Source organism: Ammospiza nelsoni, chromosome 5 (genome assembly GCF_027579445.1).
Source record: "Ammospiza nelsoni isolate bAmmNel1 chromosome 5, bAmmNel1.pri, whole genome shotgun sequence".
NCBI classification, from domain to species: Eukaryota; Metazoa; Chordata; class Aves; order Passeriformes; family Passerellidae; genus Ammospiza; species Ammospiza nelsoni.
Genome location: NC_080637.1, coordinates 35054126 through 35076059, shown reverse-complemented (window position 1 = coordinate 35076059; position 21934 = coordinate 35054126). Strand labels below are relative to the sequence as shown.

General features: G+C 37.7%; 1 protein-coding gene across 1 annotated transcript in view; it reads right to left on the bottom strand.

Annotated features, from left to right (window-relative positions):
• Positions 1-2862: 2862 nt before the first annotated feature.
• The window catches only part of MYRFL (myelin regulatory factor like), a 38762-nt gene continuing 19690 nt past the window's right edge, over positions 2863-21934 (bottom strand). The window contains exons 11-25 of the mRNA XM_059472919.1: positions 20636-20836; positions 19562-19670; positions 18994-19103; positions 15439-15602; positions 14772-14835; positions 13972-14057; positions 13116-13187; positions 12947-12993; positions 12665-12829; positions 8167-8241; positions 6555-6642; positions 6216-6290; positions 5148-5256; positions 3043-3117; positions 2863-2949 (exon numbers count right to left, since the gene is read on the bottom strand). Coding sequence (XP_059328902.1) covers positions 2863-2949; positions 3043-3117; positions 5148-5256; positions 6216-6290; positions 6555-6642; positions 8167-8241; positions 12665-12829; positions 12947-12993; positions 13116-13187; positions 13972-14057; positions 14772-14835; positions 15439-15602; positions 18994-19103; positions 19562-19670; positions 20636-20836 — 1527 coding nt within the window. The remainder of the gene's footprint in view (positions 2950-3042; positions 3118-5147; positions 5257-6215; positions 6291-6554; positions 6643-8166; positions 8242-12664; positions 12830-12946; positions 12994-13115; positions 13188-13971; positions 14058-14771; positions 14836-15438; positions 15603-18993; positions 19104-19561; positions 19671-20635; positions 20837-21934) is intronic.

Genomic DNA, 21934 nt, shown 5'->3' with positions numbered 1-21934 from the left:
GTGGGGCTGTGTCACAGTCTAACCCCAGTAAGCAGCTAAACATCACCCAGCCACGGTTCTTTAAACACCAAGTATTTAATTTCTGCTAGGTCTTCCCTAGCTTTTGCCAAGATTGATATTTTTTATCTCAGATGTGTTAGAACACAGCCTTCATACAGCCACACCTTAAACCTGAATGAAATTGTCAACAGTACTTTGCTACAAACAAATTACAGGACTAGAGAACAAGTTGGAAATTCTTAAATGGGCAAACTGATGTGCAATTAAATCACCACAAGCTTTTTAAGAAATAAAATAGTTGCTATCCCACATGCACCTCACCCTAGACTAATTACAGAAAGTCTTTTAAAGACAGGAAACACTTAAGAGTTTATATTCTCCTGCAGTGCTCTGAGCCACTGCGAAGGGAAATACAATCCTGAATAGTGTGATGAAAACCAGGTGGGCCTAAAATGTAGAGTTTCTGTTCAAAATGCACATGTTATCATCTGTGACAGGTTGACTCTACCCTCAAGTATGGACTACAAAAAATTAAAGGCACAAATTTCTGACTATTTTGTATCTAGGGTTCCAACACCAGTTAGTCTCTGGAATATTATAGAACACTGGTTTACACCACAAATTCTTCCCAGGAAAAAAAAAAGTCCACACCACAGAAAAACCCTTACACCTACATGGTCAAACAAATTAGTTATTTAAGGAAAAGATGCCAGACATTGCAATTGACCCCAACTAAGCACATGCATCTAAAAAAAAATTCAGTGAGAAGGACATTCCTAAAGGAAATCCCAAAATAGTGACAAAAGAAATGCCAAATCAAGGCAGAGAAACAAATTAAACTCTCCCATCACATTGTCAGGCAACAAATATATAATTAAGGCACACTGGTGTTTACAAAGACTGTGGCAAGGTCTTTTTTAGACATTAATTTTTCTTCCTAATGTTTCCCTTTCACTGTTAAATAATTTCATTCAGAGGACACTTTTTCAAATGTAGCTTTCACATCATAAATCTTTAAAAGCCTACAGTCAGTCTATTATATTTAATTTCTCTTCTCTACACAAAAAAGGATTGATCTAAACATACCCTACAACACTATTTACACTTTAGCTGATTATTATATCTGATTTCTTTCTGAGCAACTAATGTAAAATTTCATTTGAATAGCTCTTCCTTAAAAATGTATTTCCAAAATATAAATAGAAAGAATTTTCCCATGCAGGTGTGTATACATACGCAACATAGAAATCCGTGAAGGCAAGACATTCTTCTTTTCAATATTTCTATTCTTTTATCAATCTAACACAAATCACAAACACCAAGAAAAAATATGACCTGAATTTAGTAGTAAATAGTTAATTCCTGTTTCAGAGGGAAAAAAAACCTCATTGAAATAGCAGTAGCATTGTTAAATCACACAGCTTGGTGGTAATGATGGGACTGCTTTCTGAAATGGAAACATTGGACAACTGAACTGACCTGTTGTGCTACATTTCTCTTTTAGAGTTTTGTTGGTTTTGGTTCTGTTAGCAAAAAAAGAAATGGATTTACATCTAAAAAAGGGCAGCAGGTAATAAAAGAAGGTGCATGCCTATAGGACAGAAGCAGGTTTCCTTATTGCAAAGGAATAATATTTTTTTAAAAAGTAATTTAATCATCCTCCCATTTTCTGAAAACTTAAGGGCATCTCAGCTCAGCTGTTCCTACCCATTTGCTCTTGTCTACTGTACATACAATATCATATAACTTCTCTATGATCCATACAATAATTTTATTTACACACCTGTAGCAGGATGCTCTGTCTGGGATGCAGTGAAGATTTGAGCAATGCAACATTTCAAAGCTATCGCTGGTGAACTGAGTGGAGGTGTCATGCTGCTTTTGCTGCTAAATTACACAAAACCAAATCTGACTCATCAATTCCAAAGTTAAACATCCTGATAGTGAGGTGAAGGTGTGGCAGATATGTAAAGTGTCCTTATCTAAAGATGCTGAGCTGACACAGCTGACTTCTCCATAACCATATGGAGACATATGGCTGACAGTGAGCCACTTTATACTATAAGAGTACCACTTATATATATACTAGAAAAGTGCCAAATGGCAGGGATTTCTAGCACACTCCTTCTTGGAGCATGTGTGGAGATTCCTCCCTTGGGTGGGATGACTCTTAAGGTGAGCTAAAGATGTTTGCCCACAATCATTGGTAAGGGTGAGTAACATTGATCTCTACTCAATAACTGTTTCTTTTTTGATGACTTTAATACCGTTGCTTTAATATAATATATTATCATATACTATACTAGCAGTGTTAGCTTTCATACCATGTAGTAATTCTGATTAAGATCTATTTGTCTAATCATTTATTGTAATAAATCATTCATTTTGGTACCTCTGGCTTGCTATCCTTAATTCTGCATGACAAAATTGTACAAAGGTTCAATCACACATGTATAATTCCTTAGACTTAAACCATTGAACAAGTCTGGGGCTAAGATTGGATCCAACCACATCCAGACTCCTCTCTGAGGAGTTTAGAAAACCAGAGGTCATTCTGCACCCTGTGAGTCAATGGGAAGGCTTCTCTAATAAGCTTTGAAGCTCCCGCTCCACCCACAACAACATCATATACTCCATTACCTCGTGTCTTTTTAGAAACAGTTTCTGGAACTGCAGAGCTATGGTTGTTGTTAACACTTTATTTTTCTACTTTTTTTTTTAATTTAAAAGTGAAAAAACCCAAGAAAGTCCCATACAACCCAGAAAGAGGTTTAAAAAATATCCAGGATTATTTTCACTTCTCTTTTTCATATTAAGTGTTTCCTCATCTTTTCCCCAAAGAACAGAATATTTGGCAACATTTTAATTACACTGCCGATAAAAGTAGAAGTAATAATCAGTGAAAAACATTCCAGCAAAGTAACGGTCTGTTGAGCAGCTAGCAAAACCCTGCAAAAGAAAAATAAAGGAGGTTGATAGAGGAACTTCTTTCAGTTCAAGTGCTATTTGTCTTTTGCCACGTTGCCATTTGCAAAGGCTTACCGGCACGGCCACGCGGAAAGAGTATGCACTGTCATACAGCTTAGCTACAGGGAGAGCCCAAATGTGCTGCCGTCCCTAGGGGACAAATGAGACACAGATCAGATAACCTCATTCCAGGGGAAACTGGAGAGAAGGACAGACTCTGGAAATGTTTCATTGACACATGCAGCACAAGGTCATTATGATATCAAGACATGATAACTACAGGCAAATGTATTTAAAGATCAAGTGCTGACTTTAAACCCTGCAAATGTGGTTTACTCTGATCAGCTCCACATGGAGGAGAACTGGCAGGCATCTGACTCCCAGCGACACTCAGCTGGCTCTGAATAAATGGATTCCTTCACTCATTTTCTAAGCAAATCCCCCCAAAATAGGGATTGTTCCTGATATGCCAGGTGACACGAGAGCTTTAATTTGTAATACTAGCAAATGGCAGTTCTGCTGATTTTGGGACAGGAACTTTAGCAGTGCTCAGAAGACAGAATTTCCTCCATATATTCTAAAGATATGGGTAGAGTCTTCAGTCACTATTTCAAAAGCAGATACCTGCAAGGTTTCATGCTATTTTTTATTACAGTGTTCTGCCATGCAAAAGTGAAACAACATATTTTGTACCTGAAATGTTTATGCTACAATGAATAAAACAAAATTCAATCCTCACCTCTCTTTCACCTAATGATCCATGGTAATTTACATTTCTAGTGTCTCAACTCCTTCATCTTTTTCTCCTCACTTCACTTTCTGACACATCCTCTCTGCTGGAGAAAATATGTTCACATGACAAAACTTATGAGGGGCTGGTGAGCCCAAATGATTCCTGTTCTGCCTTTTGGTAGGGAATAAGCCTTCCCATCCCTAGAAAAATCCTCTTAAAAGAAACCTCTTCAACTAGGCAGCATTTCTATTCTGAGTCACATCAAATCTGAATGCTCACTGCTGCTGGAGGCTAGTTAGCTTTAGTCTTTTGATGTGGATTTCAGGTTGACACAGGAAATCTCTTTGACCAGTTTTGTCAGTAAGCTTCAAGGACATTTCTGCATTGTGAAACTCTCTAAGTCTGACTTAATTTCTATTCTGTTGAAATTACAGCAGACAGGTCAAAACTTGGAAAATTTGAGCTTTTGGATGACTATGCCATTGTTACAAAGAAGCCTGAAACTTTTTGCAAAGACATTTGAAAAGCTGAGCAAAAAGTCAGCTGGAGGTATCTCAAGTGCCGTAATCTGACTAAGCACAAAAAACAAACAAACAAAATCAATTAAAAACATGTTATGTATGGGATCATAGATCAGAATTCTGAAGACTCTTCTCCAGAAGAACTTGGAAATTACTTCTGCTACAATGTGTTCAGAAATGCTATTATCATTGCTTCTGCCTTTCCTACCGTTTTAGCCAGAATAGACATTTCTAAACAAACATTGACAAATGGGGGCCTTGAAGGAGGCCTGTATGTTCAGGGAACCTGAAGAAAGTTTAAAGCCTTCATCAATTTACTGGAGGTGTTTCAAGATTTGCAAGACCTGGTCACTAAATATTTTTTATTGGGAAAAGCCAACCTGTTTCACCAGATTTTATCCCCATTGAGGGAATCCAGAGAATGACACATAAACTATTTTGCTTTTAAAATGAAGAATTTTCCCTAAGAGATTTACCTTTAAGCTCCTGTTCACACAGAAATAAAGCAGAACACTACCATTGTTACCAGCAAATTCTAGACTTTAAAACTGGAATTAATTACGCGTAAAATAATAATAGAAGCCATAAAGTAGATGAGAGGTTGGAGGACTCCCCTAAAGCTCTCAGTGATAAATTACTCCCATTTCTCTGGAGTTATAATGAGTTGTAGTGGTGGCTTAGTCTGAAGTAGAATCAAAACTGTCCTTTCAGAGAATTATTGGACAGGTTTTTATAAAAGTCAGCAGAAAACTGACTCCAACAAAAAGACTGCATCTCATTATGGTCATGCCAAAGCCAGCCATGACTGACAGACTCAAAGTACCAGCATTTAGATTTCTAGTACTTCAACAAAGATCAGAATTTTGCAGCCATTAATTTCATAACAATTTTTCCCAAACCCCAGAGTATTGTTATACAAGTCTTACCTGTGTGGTTTCTTGGAAATTCTTCCTACTGTTTTGGCTGGAAGAATAATGGGAGCAATAATTTCCAAATGTGACTTTGCAGAGAAATATAATTAATGGTTCTGTGGTGCTTCAAGAAACAGAGAAAAATAAGGATAAATGACTTTATTAAAAATAAAATCAGTTGCTCCCAAACCACAAACCAATATTCAAAATACAGTCATACTCAGTGAAACTCTGAATATGATGTATTAATCCCTACATGAGAGTGCTATACTATACGATTATAATGGCATGCATTTAAAAGACAAATTTTCAGTGGCTGTACAAAACAAGTAGACACTTCAGGGGTACTGTTATATTTCATCTTATTTGAAAAATGCAGATGTTTACAGGGATAACATTGAAGATCAAAAGACTGGACAAGTCCTTTGTTGCAGACATGGAAGTCATGAACTGTTGTGAAGCAGATTGTTTGGCAGCTGTTCTGGTTAGTGCTGGCCTTTCTCAGAATAAAACTCCAAAATAAATTACTTGCTCCCTCTGGGAGAACACGATGGAGGTGGGCTTTTGAGGAGGAAAAGCTGCTGAAAAGAATAAGTCTGCTGCTTTTCCCTGCTGTAAGTCACAATTTTATGCAACACCAGAAGTTCCTGCACAAAACCCCCCTTTCACAGTGTTGGCACAACAGTCCCAAAGAAGGCACTCTCTGGAGTTACTCATGTTATGTTCCTAATAACGTTTCTCTACAACAAAAGAAAACTCTGATCCCTAGGCCAGAGACCACAATCCTGCCAACACAGACATATGTGTGTGTCCAAATGCTTATTAGGAGTGAAGCTCAAGACTTCTGGATTTCAATACCTGCAGCATCACGTGAAGTCTTCCTTGAGCTGAGAGTGGTATTGGACCTATGCAACAGCAAGGAATCTACCCAAAAGGTCTACATTAACAATTTAGTTGTGCACTACATTTTTCCCACTCCTCTGAACAGGATGGATTTGTGTAGCAATAAGCATCAGGCAAGAATTTCTATCAAATGAAGAACCACCATTGTCTTTTGCATGTATTCCTTTTAATTGTACTTACTTTATTTCCAGTGAGATTTCTATATCCATGGGCGTGTATTTGTTAATAGGAATAACATAGCTGTAGTTTCCAGAGCTGAAAAAGGATGTATTAATACACATGAGATTTTGATATAGACAATATGTTACCCAAAACATGAAAATTGCATTTAAATTTAAACGGAAAAAAACATTAAAAGGTATCAAAGACTACTGCATCCGAGAGGAAATAACTGTGAGCAGAAGCCAGCCAGGCAGCCAGGCCACAATAATGGTCTTTTATCCTACTATAACAAAATAAAACAATTATTGTTATTATTTTATTAAATAATAAAATAATAATTATTAAAAATTCTCCTACCTGCACTGCAGATTTTTACTACAATAGCGGTTGTCAATGCTTTGCTGAGTTTGCAAAATCTGTATGGAACTGATTGTTGTGTCAATCCCTAAAAATATTAAGAATAATAATTTTTTTCTTGATTATTTCTGAAATAATAGATAAGAGCATAGTAAAACTGCAGTTAGTCTACTGCCTTGATTGCCACTACAGGACTTGCTCCAGGTCCAAATGAGCACTCAGTTAAAAGCCTCTGGTTGATTACCATCATTCTGCCATTGCAGATAAGAACCTTGTTCAGTTTGCAAGGATGAATATCCTGGGAACCTAACATTGCACCATTTCTTTTGCACAGATGTTGAAGGCTACTTTGATGGCAATCCAAGTAAAACTCAAATGTGTCAATATTCATTTTCATGTACTAGAAGTCATACCCATTCAAGTTACCATAAAGTTGAAAAACCTCATCTTTGTTGAGAGGAATAATATGGAATGCAACAAAACTTTTTTCTAATTCCCTGTGGAAGAAAATTACCCAACTTAAATGAAAATCATAATTTCTTCATATAATGCTGCCTTGAACTTGCAAGAACTTTGTTTTTTGCAAGAGATTTGTAATATACTGCAGATAGATGATGAATATAGCCCTGGTAACATTGTTTTTCCCTTAGGTAGACACCATGTGTCTGAGAGTGCTGTCCAAATCCTTGCTGAACTCATCTGAGGTGTGTGTACACATGCAAAAAATCAGAAGGGGAATGATTTTTTCCCAGATCATCCCACCGGGGCACATCCCGGCAACAGGCAGAATCTGTGTTCTATTCCTCACCTGCTTTAAGTCCATGGTCTAGATGTCCAAGTCTAGATGTTTTATCATCCAAATATTGCCTATTCTTTAATCAAATATTTATTTCAAAAACCCAAAACCAAAAACAACCAAGCCTTAAAACAGAGGATCCACATAAACCAAAAAGACACAAGGCATAATCCTGCTCATACTGAATGAATGCCAGAGCATGCTGTTATAACATATGTAGTCAGCAGATACTCATCTGTACAGAAAAGAATCAATATTTTCAGCCCAGACTGGCTCTGACAGCAATGCACAGTTACTAAAAGGGGAACCTGAAACTTTCTGTGTCAAGGAACTTAATTTCATGTCCTCTGAAGGCAGTGTTAGGATCTGAAGGTAGGGATGGCCCCTTTGAGCAGCTGACATTTTAATCCCTTAGGTGAGATGAGGCAAACCCCAAGCACTTCCTTCACACTGTATCATGAGTTTCCTGCACATGAATATCACATTCATATCCTTAAGCACAAGATTTTAGCTCCTGTCAAGGAAAATGCCACTTGTCATTTTATTGTATCTGAAGCCAAGCCTAAGAACTCTCTAGAGAGGGTAGTCAGAATGTCTATAAAAACCTAATGAAGATGTAAGAATAAACTGAAAATTATAGTGAATCACAGGTTTCCTGTTGTTCACAGGAACTAGACTCACAAGTGGTAATTTTCTATAATGATGAATTACAACTGAAACTTCCCTAAATTCCAGAAGCACAATTCAAAGCCTAAAAGTAGATCTTGAAAGTTATACAAGTAACCTTTTATTTTTTCATTTAAATATAGAACTTACAGTCATTTCCAAGATCAGGTCTTCCACGAGGTTTTTTGATGGAATCTCGTTTGGGTAACATGTCACTTTTGTTTTCTGTGAAAGGGTGAACATACAAATATCGCCAAAATCAGCCTTGCACAATTGTAACAGCAAAGTATATTCCAAAGTATACCATACATAACGAGAAGATAATTTTTGTTAATTATCTCTTGAATAGATATGCATAACCACGAGAGAGATCTTTAAAATACAAAGCACCTCCATTCAGAAGAAGATATACACAATTAAAATAAGTTTGCAGATAATGAGACAAGTTTTTGAAATCTACAGAATATCAAAAACATTTCCAAACCATAGCCTAATAGAAAAGATTTCATCACACACAGAGAACATCACCAATTTCTATAACAGAGAGCCAAGCTGAAAGTCAATATGCAGCCAGGCACTTCAGCACAAATCTGAACATAAAGCCACATCTTTCTTATTAGTGAGAAAATCGTGTTAGGAATTATAGGCATCTGGTATGCCTATAATTCCTAAATACAGGCTGTATTTAGGCATCTGGTATGCCTAAATACAGGCTGAGGGAACAACTTAGATTTTTGAATGTGTGTTGTAAAGATACTGAGGACTGAGCCAGTACTACAGAGAGAGGATGCACAACCAAACTTAAAAAGCTAATACATGTCTCTAACAGCATGATCACCATGTTCACTGATATCACCTCTGTAACTTCAAACATGGAACTAGGCTGTGTAATATAAGCTGATGACTTCTGTTTTTAATTGTTATTCTATTAATTTGCTCAACACTTGCCTAGGAAAGTGAATTTAAAAGATCTTTTGAATAACCATCATATAGTACAACCTGGGGAAGGCAAATGGCCCTTCAGGCCCTTGGGAAATGGTCTAATGCTATTCCTGTGCCTCTATACAGCTTGCCAGCTAAGAATCTGTTCAGACATGTTACCAGGAAACTGGCACTGGGAAATCCTGATATTGCCTAAATTAACATGCTCCATCGAATGTCATTTCTAGAATACCAAAATATTCCATTACTATGTTTTCCAAAGGAAATTTTCTGATTTCAGAATGACTGTTTCATGATAGGAAGCAGGGATCAAAATGCATTATTACTGAGACTGAAGCAAGACAGCTGGATTGACCTTTTTGTTTTCTTATTCACTCCAGATTTGGATTTCATTTCAGTACTGGGAAATAAGAAAATCCAGACTTTCCTCATGCTAGTAGGTTACCAAGAGCACGGAGCAACATTAAGAAATGGAATCCAAGGGCCCAGAAGCAATGTAATACAAAATCATCTTTGGGATTTTAATCTGTCTTGTGTTTTTTATAAAACCCTCATACTGCTGCCAGCTATTCCTTGAATTCATTTCCTATTTACTAACTCATCATACAGATCTACAGGTTCTGCCAGATGTGGTGGTAACTGCTGCATTTAGCAGTCATCTGCTGTCCCATTTCATGGTACAGTTCCACACACCTAGTAAAATGGCTACTGAACACATGCAATCACTTATACAGTACAGTCATCTTGGGGCAGATCTAATAAAAGCCTGTTCATTCTCTCATTCCTCCCTTTAATTCACAAACTAATAGTCACACATTCATTTTCTCCTGACTTCTCTTAATAGCCTAGTTATGCTAGCAATGCATTAAACACTGTAATTTTGTATTTGCATTAACAGAGAGCTACTCTGTAGAAAACCTATATCCCCTAGTAGAGGTAAAAGAATGCTCTATGTAGATAAAATAGTTCAGCCCATGCAAGTGTTGGTAGGAATATTTATTAAAACTTGGAATTAGTGAACACTTAAAATTCACAAAAGAATTGTGATTCTTTTGCAGGTGTTGGAAGAAGGCATTAAGCAGTATCAGAATTTTGTACAAAAACCAGGACAAAGACAGATTTACTTCACTAAGATTTTAGACCGAGTCGGTAACCAGCATAGAACTTTATTTTCACTTGGGTTTTTACTCATCATAGAATTACCATTTCATTGTTCTTTTAGCTATTGCAATCTAAATTTTGAATACAAGGTGCCAATTGAGAACACCAAGAACTACCACAAAGCACCACAGCAACCTTCAATAAATTGTAACTAAAATTCCACTCTTTCACATATATTAACACTGAGGGCTTTCTCAAAGGCCCATGTGGACTGTGAAGATCCAATTCAATAACAAATATAGAACTACAAGCATGGCAAGAATGTAATGAGGAAAACCATCATCTTCAGATAAGATTAAGAAAAACTCATCCAATAAATGCAGCATCTTTTTTTTTTCCCTCAAAAACGCTATGGTTTTAATTCAAGTGAGTGGTAATATTCCATTAGCAGCGTGGGAAAAATCTACTGATGGTTTGTCATGGTGGTGGTACTTTACTATGAATCTGTTAACTGCCCTCTGAAGGCAATAAATGGGAATGCCTGAGGCTGACCAAAGTCCAGCAGGAGCTCTCACCAACCTTTTATTGTGCAGGAAGGGACACTGGGGAGAAACAGCAAGTAAGGACAGCTCCTGGTTATTGGTGGCACTTAACGTTAAGGGGAGAGCAGTGAGCACTAATGGCATGGAAGCAGAGAGCAGAAAAGGCCCAAACACTGAAGGGTATTCACATTCCTCAATTCCACTGAAATCAATGGAAGTTCTGAAGCCTAAACCCTCCAGAGAAATCAGTTTAAAAAAAAAAATATGAAGAAAAAAGGTCACATTAAGCTAGGTGACATAAAGATGTGCTGAGTTTTTGTTTAATAATTTTTGTCTTGCTTATGAATGCTTTTGCTTCTACTTGAGCTTTCCAAACAGCCTTTTCATCAACAGCTCTGGGATGCAAAGGATTAGGAGCTACAATGAATGCAGTAGTCTGCACCCACAGGATTCAAGTATTGCATGTGGAGCAGGAAAAGGTCTGTAGTAAAACCTAAATTAGTATTTAATTTAATTGCAATTTCAAACAGCTCTACCTTTCCATGAATCAGACTAATCAGCTGATTCTAAAGCATCCACTTTTTATCATGATTGTTCCCCATATTTAATGCTTAGCTTTTTTTCTGAAAACATTTTCCTTTTCATTTGTCTTGGCTACAGCTACATTAAACAGCTTGTTGGTTTTCCTTCTGTTTGGATTTCATATTGACATTGTTACCTTCCATCTGGGAATATATTCAGGTTCATTAAACTTGTGCAGAACTGAAATCTTTCAGTAGCATGTGTACTGTGCTGATTTTTCACTCTTGGATCCACTCTTAATGCTATTTGGAGCATAAAACCTTGAGAAGGTAATGCTTTGTGTTTATTCTTATCTTCTCTTTCCACCTAATATCAGAAGCAGCCAGCTGAGGACAGAAGGTTTTCATATTTCATTTTCATCCATCTACAATTCCCTCATTTATAAATGAGATAAATGTCTTCTTAATTAATCAATACTCTTTCAGGCTTCAGAGCAATACAAATCACTCAGGTATGACCTCTTGAAAGCTGTGCTGGGTTTTATCTGCCACAGGGCTTACTGCAGCACTGATCACAAGAATCACAAGGACCACTCAATACAGCTTGTCTGCAGAGTACAGAATGGCCAGTGGGTGAGACCCACTGAAACAGTTCATGCTCACAGTGTCACAGCAATTGGTAAAGCCTGCCCTGGCAGACATTTGTACTTCAGAGGCTGAACTGCATCCAGCCCCAGTTTCACTTCACTTTGTCAACTGTGCAAGAATTGCTCCCAAGGCCAAGATAGGAAGAGTGTGAATGCTGGTTTAGTAACATTAACACTTGCTTCCAGACACTGGATGTGTTAAGGACTGGGAGAGAGGAATATAGATTCTCACAAGTTATTAATACCTTTATGCATTAACCCTTTCTTATAAATATTGTAAAAGTTGTAAACAATGCATCTTCTCAGACACTATGCATACAACACCTGGCAGACAGTATCGGTAAAATAATTAATTCCAGTAAAAGTATTTTATTTTATAGAGCTCTGCCTTCAAATACTACTGTTCAAAATTCCTGTCTTAATAATCAGAGTTTTAACTGTAAGTTTTATGTTTCCAGGAAGTTGGCATTCTGTCTCTGCCCATGGAAAAGATGTAGTAGCACCACATTGTGACACAATTCTATTTTTGGGGGGTTTTTGCATCTGTCAATCAATTCTCTACTACCCCTAATCAACTCACATCCACCCATAGCCAAAGGTCAATTAAATGGATTAGTGATTTTCCAGTTCACATCAAATAATTTACCAAGAATGGCCAGGAAAAACAGTGACAGCAGACAAGACACCTTAGGGTCCCGAATTCTTAAGAGTAACCAGACTAGTTTTTTCAAAAACATATTGACTGCAGTGATGATTAGTTATATCAAGATTTTTTAAATCCTCTGGAATAAGCTCTTTTGTAGAAAGCTAACTACCTTTAAAGATTATTGTCCCTTTTCCCACACTTTCCATACAGTCTCTGCTCAAATTATATAGAATTATATTTTCAACTTACGTTTTTCCTTTGCATTATTCTTTTCATAGCTTAGAGATTTGACTTTTGGTTGGTGAATTGGACAACAATAGACCTTGTCACAAGGTAAAATGCCACAGAAATTGACTTCAGGGATCCTGCTGATGGGCTGTGTGGTCTGAGAAGCTGTGCTCTCACTCTGTAATGCTAAAAAAAAAGCAAACAACAACAAAAAAAACCCCAAAATATAATTCCCACAAAAGTTGCATACTGGCATTTTATAATAGCCACTTATGTGTATGCAGACCAGCAGAGAGACAGTACCTGCTGTGGTAGTTGAGGGAGAGACTGGAACAGGACTTGAGGTGCTGCTGAGGAAGAAAAACAATTCATTAAGAAATGGACATTAGAGCTGAGGACCAAAACAAATTGATCCACAGTCTATTACTGATTCTACTAATTTGAATTCACTAATGGTAATTTAACTACTTGCCTGTAAACTGGATGTTTTTCAAAACGTCTGTCATGAACGCTAAGTAAATATAGGCTCCATATTGTCAAAGCACTGTAGAAAAAGAATTGTTCTCTAGATTTACATTCATCTTTTATGCAACACAATAGGAATAACACCTTGACAGCATTGTGGGGAAATGCAGTCATGCAAGTATTAACTATCTGATCACTTTCCCTTCAGAGTGAAAAATTTCAGCTGAATTTAATGGGGTTTAGATCAGATACTTATATACAGTATTGTGTTCATTATACTTGTATTCAACACAAAATACAGCCACTTTCCAACCTAAATAGAATCACACCACCAGTTCAAAGTACTCAGGTCGCAAAGAGATTGATTGTAAGCCACAAGTTTTGGGACTGGAGACAGAAAATGGCAATCTCAGGAGTCCAGAGCATACTTTCCTTTCCACAAGTCCAATGTCACAAGTTGAACTTCCAGTCACATAACTGCCCACCACAGTGGGAACAGTTTCAACTTCATTTCACACAACAGAATCACTCTGTACATCAGAAATTGTACTTAGGCACAGAATGATTGGATAAAACATGCAGAGTCCAGTTTAGCACCTGTAGTACAAGCCACTGAGGTAGACTCAAGGTGCACCATACATTGTGACATGGAGAGAGATCAGTTGTGTGTCTATCCCATGAGTACCTTACTTTTATATGATGGTTTAAACTTTACAATACTACCAAGGATATTAATTGTTAATTTTAATACATTGTGTTCTTCAAGTAGGAAGGGAAAAGAAGATGAAAAAGTGCTATATTCTTTCAGATAGGTAGAAAGGGGAAAGGAGAAACAAGTCAAATTGTTGCTAATTAATTTTTACCATAGTGCCATAATAGCAATCAAAGCTATTATAGTCACCCGGAAAATCTTCACGGAGCAAGATTCTTTGGTCTTTGATAAACAAACCTATGGTAAAAAAAGAGTTTGGTTAATTCAAGTGGCACATATCTAAGCAACTACTTGTAGATTAAGAAATAGTACACTGGGTTGACTTTACATCATCCTTGTTTCTTTCATGATCACCCTTTTATAGGGGTCAATATCTACAGAGAGAAAATTAAAAGGTCGCTAAGACTGTTAGTCACTGTGGATTGTTGATAGTTTGGGGGCACAAACATAGAGGAAGAAAAGATAACTAAAAATAACAGTTCCTTGTCCTTTCTTCCTGCCATTTTTCATACTTTTGAAATATTTAAAAATCAAATAAAGAACTCAGTAAGTGTCCAGAATTAAAAGCTCAGCAGCTTTCAGTATGTGCTCAGACCACGTTAAAGCAGGACTGGTACAAATACAGAAGAAAGGCACTTTCCAAACAAGTAGGATAATCTTGGGTGATGGAGCATTTGACTGTCATTATGGTATAAAGCACATTTGACCTATTATTTTCTCTTGCTCTTTAGCACTGGCAAAAGATAAGTAGTCAAATGAGCATTGGTTCATATTAAAGGACAGGGCTTGGCACCCCAAGACGTCTGTCTTGAAAAAGGTCAATATATGTATTTCTTCACTCATATGATCCCTTTGAAAAGGGGGTATCCACTTCCCATACCACAATACAGGCAAGAGAAAGTGAAAGCAAATCACAGTGAATGACTCGGACAAGGATTTCATTTCACTCACCTTCCTGGATTTTAGTGGGACTGATTTTACTGATGGCAAGAGACTATTAGCTCGACTATACCTGCTATAAGAGACAAGATCTCTTTAACATTCAAATGCTTCAGCAAGTAATTAATGAAGAAAAGACATTTTTAACATGTTAATGTCACTTGCTTTTGCAATTTTAACATTTATAAAGGGAAAGGCAGAAGTGTCAGCAGATTCATTTTCAAGGATAAAGGTTCCAGTTAACTCATTCAGGTGAATGCTCTTAAATGCTACATTTGATTTGGGAAGAAAGAAAACTTGGGGAAATTGCTTAGAAACAGGAAAAACTCATCACTTCCACTGAAGCATCAGTGAAGATCCTTTCTTGCAGAAGAAGCTGTGCAGATTTGCTTTAGAAGCAATTTTCTAAGTCCCAGAGCTGTAACTGGACATAATCTACCATTTACTTTATGCAACAGAAGCTATTACAAAAATTACTGCAATTTAACAGACATTTCAAAGATTAATTACATCAGTGACTAAAAACAATTTGAGACATTTGGGGTCTTTTGCATGACTTAAATACTGGAAAATAGCTGAACCCTACTGTCAAGCAAAATTGGTTTTCACTTCTATCACTTTAGAGATCACTTTAACAACTTGTGTGACAACGATTAGAGAACATCCCAGGCAGAGGTACCTGACTTTGCTCTCTTCACTGACTGTTGACTTTAAACTGTTGATCCGTTTCTGCCTGGCCAGTTTCCTATTCCACTGTTCCAATTCTTCTATTCTGACTTCAAGATTGTTTGTTAGTTTACAAAGCTGCTTTACAGCACCAACATTCTCCATAAAGATCTGATCCTGATAAGGAAACAATGACAAAATTAGTAGATACATAGTATCTTCATCAATCAGATGTAACAAGCAGAAATTAGTGCAGAATTCACCTATATAAACACAAGTTATCTCACTGTAGATGGGATGCATGTATGACCAGAAAACCCTTTTGCTAGACATTTAATTTGCAGTAAATTGAAAATGAGGACTTGCAGAAAAATTTGAAGCTAAAGGGCTTTTTGTACCATGAATTTAAACTGTATTTTTACCTTCATACCATGTTGGAACCTTAACAGTGTGTTCCAACAGACATCTACTACTTGATTGTCAATGCTTTAGCTGAACATAGATTTTAGAATCCCTTAGTAAAATGTACATCCAACCATCTTCCTACAGGCATTAGGTAGGCTCAGACAAATCAGAGTTTCTATCCATGTTTTACACATAATATTAATCACACAGAGATAAGTGACACAGATTAAAAACCAAACCAGATGTCAAGCTGTGATTGTGTAAAATTTTGCTCTCCCCTTCAGCCTCTCCAGTCTCTTACAGGAATCTTGTAAGTTCTAATACCATGATCATCTCTGCAATTAATAGAGTTTAGACACCCTCCATTTACTCGTTCTGGATATTTTACCCAGGAAAAGCTTCTTATTCTCCTACCCCTTCTTATCATCTAGGTATCAATCTGCTGCTGGAAATGCCCTCAGTATAATCATCCAGATAGTATTTTATCCATTTCTGAGTCAAAAACGGTTCCACTGATCCACTGCAGGAGAATAGTAGAAAAGTACTTTGTTTGCTGTGTGTGAAAGAATGGCTTTCTCATTCTAAAGTTCAACCAGACTGGTGCCATTGGATGAAGCTATTTCTGCAGTTAATGTTGCTATGTTCCAGTCTAGTCAAGTTATGCAGAAGTAAGATAAAAGCAGTTTTGCCTTTCTCATTGTAAAAGCCATGCACACCTTTCTTTTAAAGGTGACTGCATCCCACAAAACCCAGACAGCATTTCAGGAAATCAGAATCAGAGCACACTATCAGTGCAAAGTCAAAAACTTCCTATTGCCACAAGAGCCCATCTAAATAAAAAGTGACTTCAAAATAATCTCTTGTACCTAGAACTGTGAAATCACTTATATGGACACTTGTATCAATGATACACAGCAGCTGCCCTTTCCATTGTCTTCAAATCAAGCATGAATTGCTTCAACTAGCTGAGAAAATTGCTCTTCTCACAAAATGAAGGAACACTATTTGAAGGAAAAAACCTGATCAGAGTTTTACTGCCCCTCTAGTGACAAAGTACTGAACACAGTGTGACTGAGAAGAAAAGGTTCTGTCTCAAAAAAACAAATTGCATATAGTTGGGACATTTCTCTAGAAAGCAGCAGATCCTGGTTCAAATGTAATGTAATCAATTAGTTTTACAAAGATCAACAGCTCCAACCTGACAAAGAGACACAACACCAGCCAACACCCTACTTATCTGATATAAACTTGGAATATGAGATAACAAAGTTCAAGGTCTCATCACCTGCCAAACTGAAAAAAAAAAAAGAAAATGAAGCACTGTCCATTTACTTTTCAAGCTGCTGAGCTATTCTGGAGCTGGGAGCTCCAGAAATTTAAATCAGATGTTCCACCTGAACAAGAAATGTTACAAATCCCTGCATTCAATATACATCTTAAACTGTTAGACAAAGATCTCTCCTGATCCTGTCACCCCAAAGGTCATGGAATTGACCTTCATAGGCTCTGCCACAACTGTTAGGAGCAAGAGGAGAAAGCACAGATTCACCTGACCATATTAAAACACCAAAGTGCCTCAGTAATCTCAGGCCCAGATCTAGACAGGTAGTCAAGAAAATGTAAGTAGCAAGTAAGCTATTGCTGTAACAATCCACTCCTGCTTGGGCCACATACACAGCAGAATCACACCCTACAGGCATGAATAGAAAGTAGGCATTCTCCATTTGTAGATCACATTCCTGGAAGCACTGGCAAGCACCCTCCAGAGACCCAAGGTACAGAGAAGAAAGGGAACATGATGGGCCCAAATGGCAGTGCTGTGAGGCACCTCTCAAGTTGGTGTTTTGTGTGATATTTCAGCAAGGAAGAGATAGGAATCAAAAGCTCAATTCTCCAACCTAAACTTCTGCCAGGTGAAAAACCAGGCTACCCCAAAGAAATTTTGGAGGCATTCAAAAATGCAAATGATGCTACAGGTGTCATACCATATAATTGGAAGGCCTAAAGGGCAAAATTAACTTGGAGTCACCTACCATAACTGCTTTTCTACTAGCATAGAAATCAACTACAGGCTGGAACCCTGACCAAATAGAGCAAATTTTCTAAAAGTCGCTTTTTCCACAGTATTGGCAGAAGTGCTCTTTCCACAGCTTTATTCAAGGTATCTAGTTCATACTTCTTTTATATGGAATACAACCTAGAAGATTTAATTTAAATTATTTATAGCCTATCAAAAGATGACAAGTGACATGCAATATTTTTGTAGATATTTTCTCCAAGTTTGGTGGTGTAAACCTGTGTTTTCTATAGAAAAATGAAAGAATGCATTATGACAATGAATGCAGGATTGTGTTCATGGTATCATCCAGACAAGACAAGGTCACCTTTATCTAAAACCTCTCTCTTCTCACCATCAGCTGCAAGTGGGAAAAAGCTGGGAAATGGTCTTTGGCATGAACCAGCACTCAGCAGAGGGGCTGCCTTCAGACAAGTGCTGTCTGCAGCCTTGTGTGACTGGACTCTGTGACTGACAGTCCCTTGCAGTTGTATTTCCACAGGAAAAGGAGAAGAGAGCACAGGACAACAATACCTCAGCAGTGTTTCCAGCCTATGAGCATGGTAACTATTTTGTGTGCCATTTCATAGCATATGATTTTGAACCTATAAAAAACATTTCAGATTGCCAAAAAAACCACCCACACACATAGCTAGCACTTGGATTTGGTATGTGGAGGTTATACCAGGATTAGAGTCAGGAAGTTTTTATTTAACAAATTTAATGCTATCATTGCTCATTCACTTGTGGAACACTTAATTAACTGAAACACTTAAGCACAAAATAATGTTTTGGAGTACCACTTGTTGAACCAATGCTATGAAATCACTATCCACTTCTATTCAGAAAAGTTAGGGCTTTTACTTTTTAACTGTGTGTGTATACACTATTTTAATCAGTTTTTAATATAGATACTTCTTGTTATTAAAAGATTCAGCCCTTTAATAACAGCTGGTGGTTCAGTTTTTTTCAGTGATTCACTGAACACCATTTCTGTAACACATGTGGGGGGCTACAGCTTATTATGGGGCACAGCGTGTGTTCACAGCTCCTCACAGGAAAGAATAGTCTAAATACATATCCCCACTTTCTCCCTCAAGACCATACCTTGTCAACCATGAGGAAGTTTTCTATTTTTTCTCCATCATTACAAGCAACATCTCCAACTTCTCTAACAGCTTCAGGTAAAAGCCTCTTCACTTCCTGGGCTATTATTCCTGTTCAGGAGGTCAGAAAAACTAATGTCAGGAAACACACTGGTATACCTGCTGACCATTCTAAAAACAACAGGCAAAGCAAAAAAAAAAACTATCTAGAATTTCACTGTGGTAAGAAAATCCAGGGTTTCTGGTTTTTTTCTCCATTCCACAAAAAAACCCCAGGAGCCTTTAAAATTCTCATCTTTCTGCAGAAAGAACAAAAGTTTGTAAGCATATACTTCGTTCTCATTAAACTTCTGGAAAATAAACTTCCCGTCTCTAAGAATTGAAACAGACGTTATAAAATTACAAGCAATACCTAATTTTGGCATTTTTATGCCACAAGAGATCCACAACTGTGTGAAATTGCAGTAAACTAAAAAATGAGGATGAAATAGCAGGATATTAAAAGACACTATGGCCCAATAAATATCAGTAGGTGTTAATGAAAAATGGGAAGAGAGCTGATTTTATACCTGTTTCATGGGTATCTTTTATTCCCATAACAGATGCAAATTCAGGCTTGTAGTCATATTCCACCAGCCTCATTTGTGTTATTCTTTTCAACTGCTCATTTGTGTCGACCTAGTTGGAAAAATACCAAGATTTGCGTGTTGAAACATTAAGCATGGCATCTAGGACACCACAGAGAGCAACTGGCCTGACACAGTCATTTGGCCAATCATCACACAGAAAAATACAGACAATCTTCCCATTCCCCTCTACCAGAGCGCTATTTGCATTTGTACTGCCCGTTACCCCTCTGTTTGACAACTCCCAGCTTCCAAAGTCTGTAGGTGATGGTTCTCAGAGCACAATGGCACATCTGCCCTCCTTAGGTCAGCATTTCAGCACAGCCAGGATACAAGAGCTGCTCTGCCAGGACCCAGGACATCCTTCTGGCTGTCCTGAGCAGCCAAGACTCCTGTCAGCCCAAAATGCCTGTGGTTTTGATTATGACCCGTGGAGCAAGTTACCAGCCTTAGATGAAGATCTGCAAGCCACTAAAAATTAAGTAGAATGATAGTGAATTTATCATAAGGTGAAAAAGTAGATTTTGGGGTTTTCTAGAATGGAGGTTCAGGGGGCAAGATGGAGGGATCTGGGTGTGTCCAGCCTTTCTCCTTCTTCTTGGCCTCCATCTTCTGCTGTGATGTTGGCATTTTTAGATTGGTTTAGAGTAGAGCTCACTGTCTAATATAGGTGATAGGTATTGGAAAGTAATTGTAAACATTGTATACATAGTATTTAGTATAAAAAGATAACACCGCCCCAGGGGCAGGCAGAATGCCTCTGACTGTTGTGCTGAGTGGACCTTGGCAGGACAGGAGAAAGAATTTTATAGATAAGATACAATAAACAACCTTGAGGCCAAGAAATGAAGAGCCCTGACTCTTTTTCAAGCCCTGGGCTGGGAAAAGAGACTTTCCAACTTTTCTTGGGGTCACTCTGACCAGCGAGAGATCCCGACAGCTCTGCGTGTGGGAACAGGGATCCATCCCCAGTGCTGCAGAGCGCACAGAGGTGCCCTAAAGGCTGCCCTGCCTCACCTCGCGGATGTTCTGCTTGGCTCGGCTGTCAGAGGGGTGCATGACTCTGCCCATCACTTTGGCGTTCCCGCAGACCACCAGCGCTTCGTCCGGCGCGTCTGTGTTAATCCCCACGCGGCCGTGATACGCTATGGTCTCTGGAGCGGCTCCTCGCTGCCACTGCACATCGCTGTCGTGCTCAAACTGCCCTGGGTTGGATGCCTGCAAGGAAAAGTTTTAATTAAAGATACAGTATAGCATAGATGCACTGGTGTTTATTCTATTAGAAATACGGGGAAAATGAAAAGTCAGATCTTAAAAATTGAAATTGTATTCAAGAAGCTTTTAACACACTAACAGAAAAAAACAGAGTGGAGTTATTTCTAAGGGTTTCTGCTCACACTGCACCAGCTTCATGCTTTTTTCCCTTGAATTCTACTTTATTAGCACCTTAAGCTAAATTGGCAATGTCCAAAGCTTTCCAAATTTTAATTTTAACATTGTACCACATAACCATTCTTTATCTACCACTAAATTTTAGCTGAGACTGGAAATCAGAAAAGAGAAAGCAAGGCAGAGATTAAACACATGTGATTCATAAAATCCTCTGTAATGTTTTAAATTATTGAAAATTTCATAGCATATTGAAAATTTCATGTCAAGGAAACTTTTAAAGAACATCAATAAAACAATAGAATGAATATAACAAGAAAAGGCATTTTATTCCAATAGTTCATTTTGGGTTGTTTGTTGTTCTAGGTTGTTTTTTTTTTTTTAATTTGAATTCAGGCCAACAATCATGATAAAAAGAAGCCAGGCTTTCACAAGGCTTTGCCAACTACAAGGCCTGGCACTGTGTACTCACCACTGTTTGTCACAATTAGAGCATGATCTGATAAGCCTGACAAGCACCACTCAGCTGGTAGCTTTGTTGTGCAGGAGTGTATGGCTTTGCCACTTTAAGGTAGCCAGTGGCTGATTTGCTCTACCCTGCCACTGAAGCCCTGTTAGACAGCTAGAAAATTTCTTTTTTTCCCTTCTATCTTTGCTGTTGATATTTTCATCACTTCAGACCCGTCCCTCTTGATCTTTCTGAGTTACTGCCTTCTTTTTTCTCTGTTTGAAATAGTGGCCAGGTTTGAAAAATTTCATTCCCTGAATTCCTGTTCAAAACATGTCTCACATGCATTGAAGGAGCCCTCTTCATTGAAATTTCAAAATAATCTAATATTAAAAGTTGTGGGAAAATGTAAATTTCTAAATCTTACATAAAAATATATATCTTGTAAAGTAACAAGAATGAGACCATTGTGAGAATTC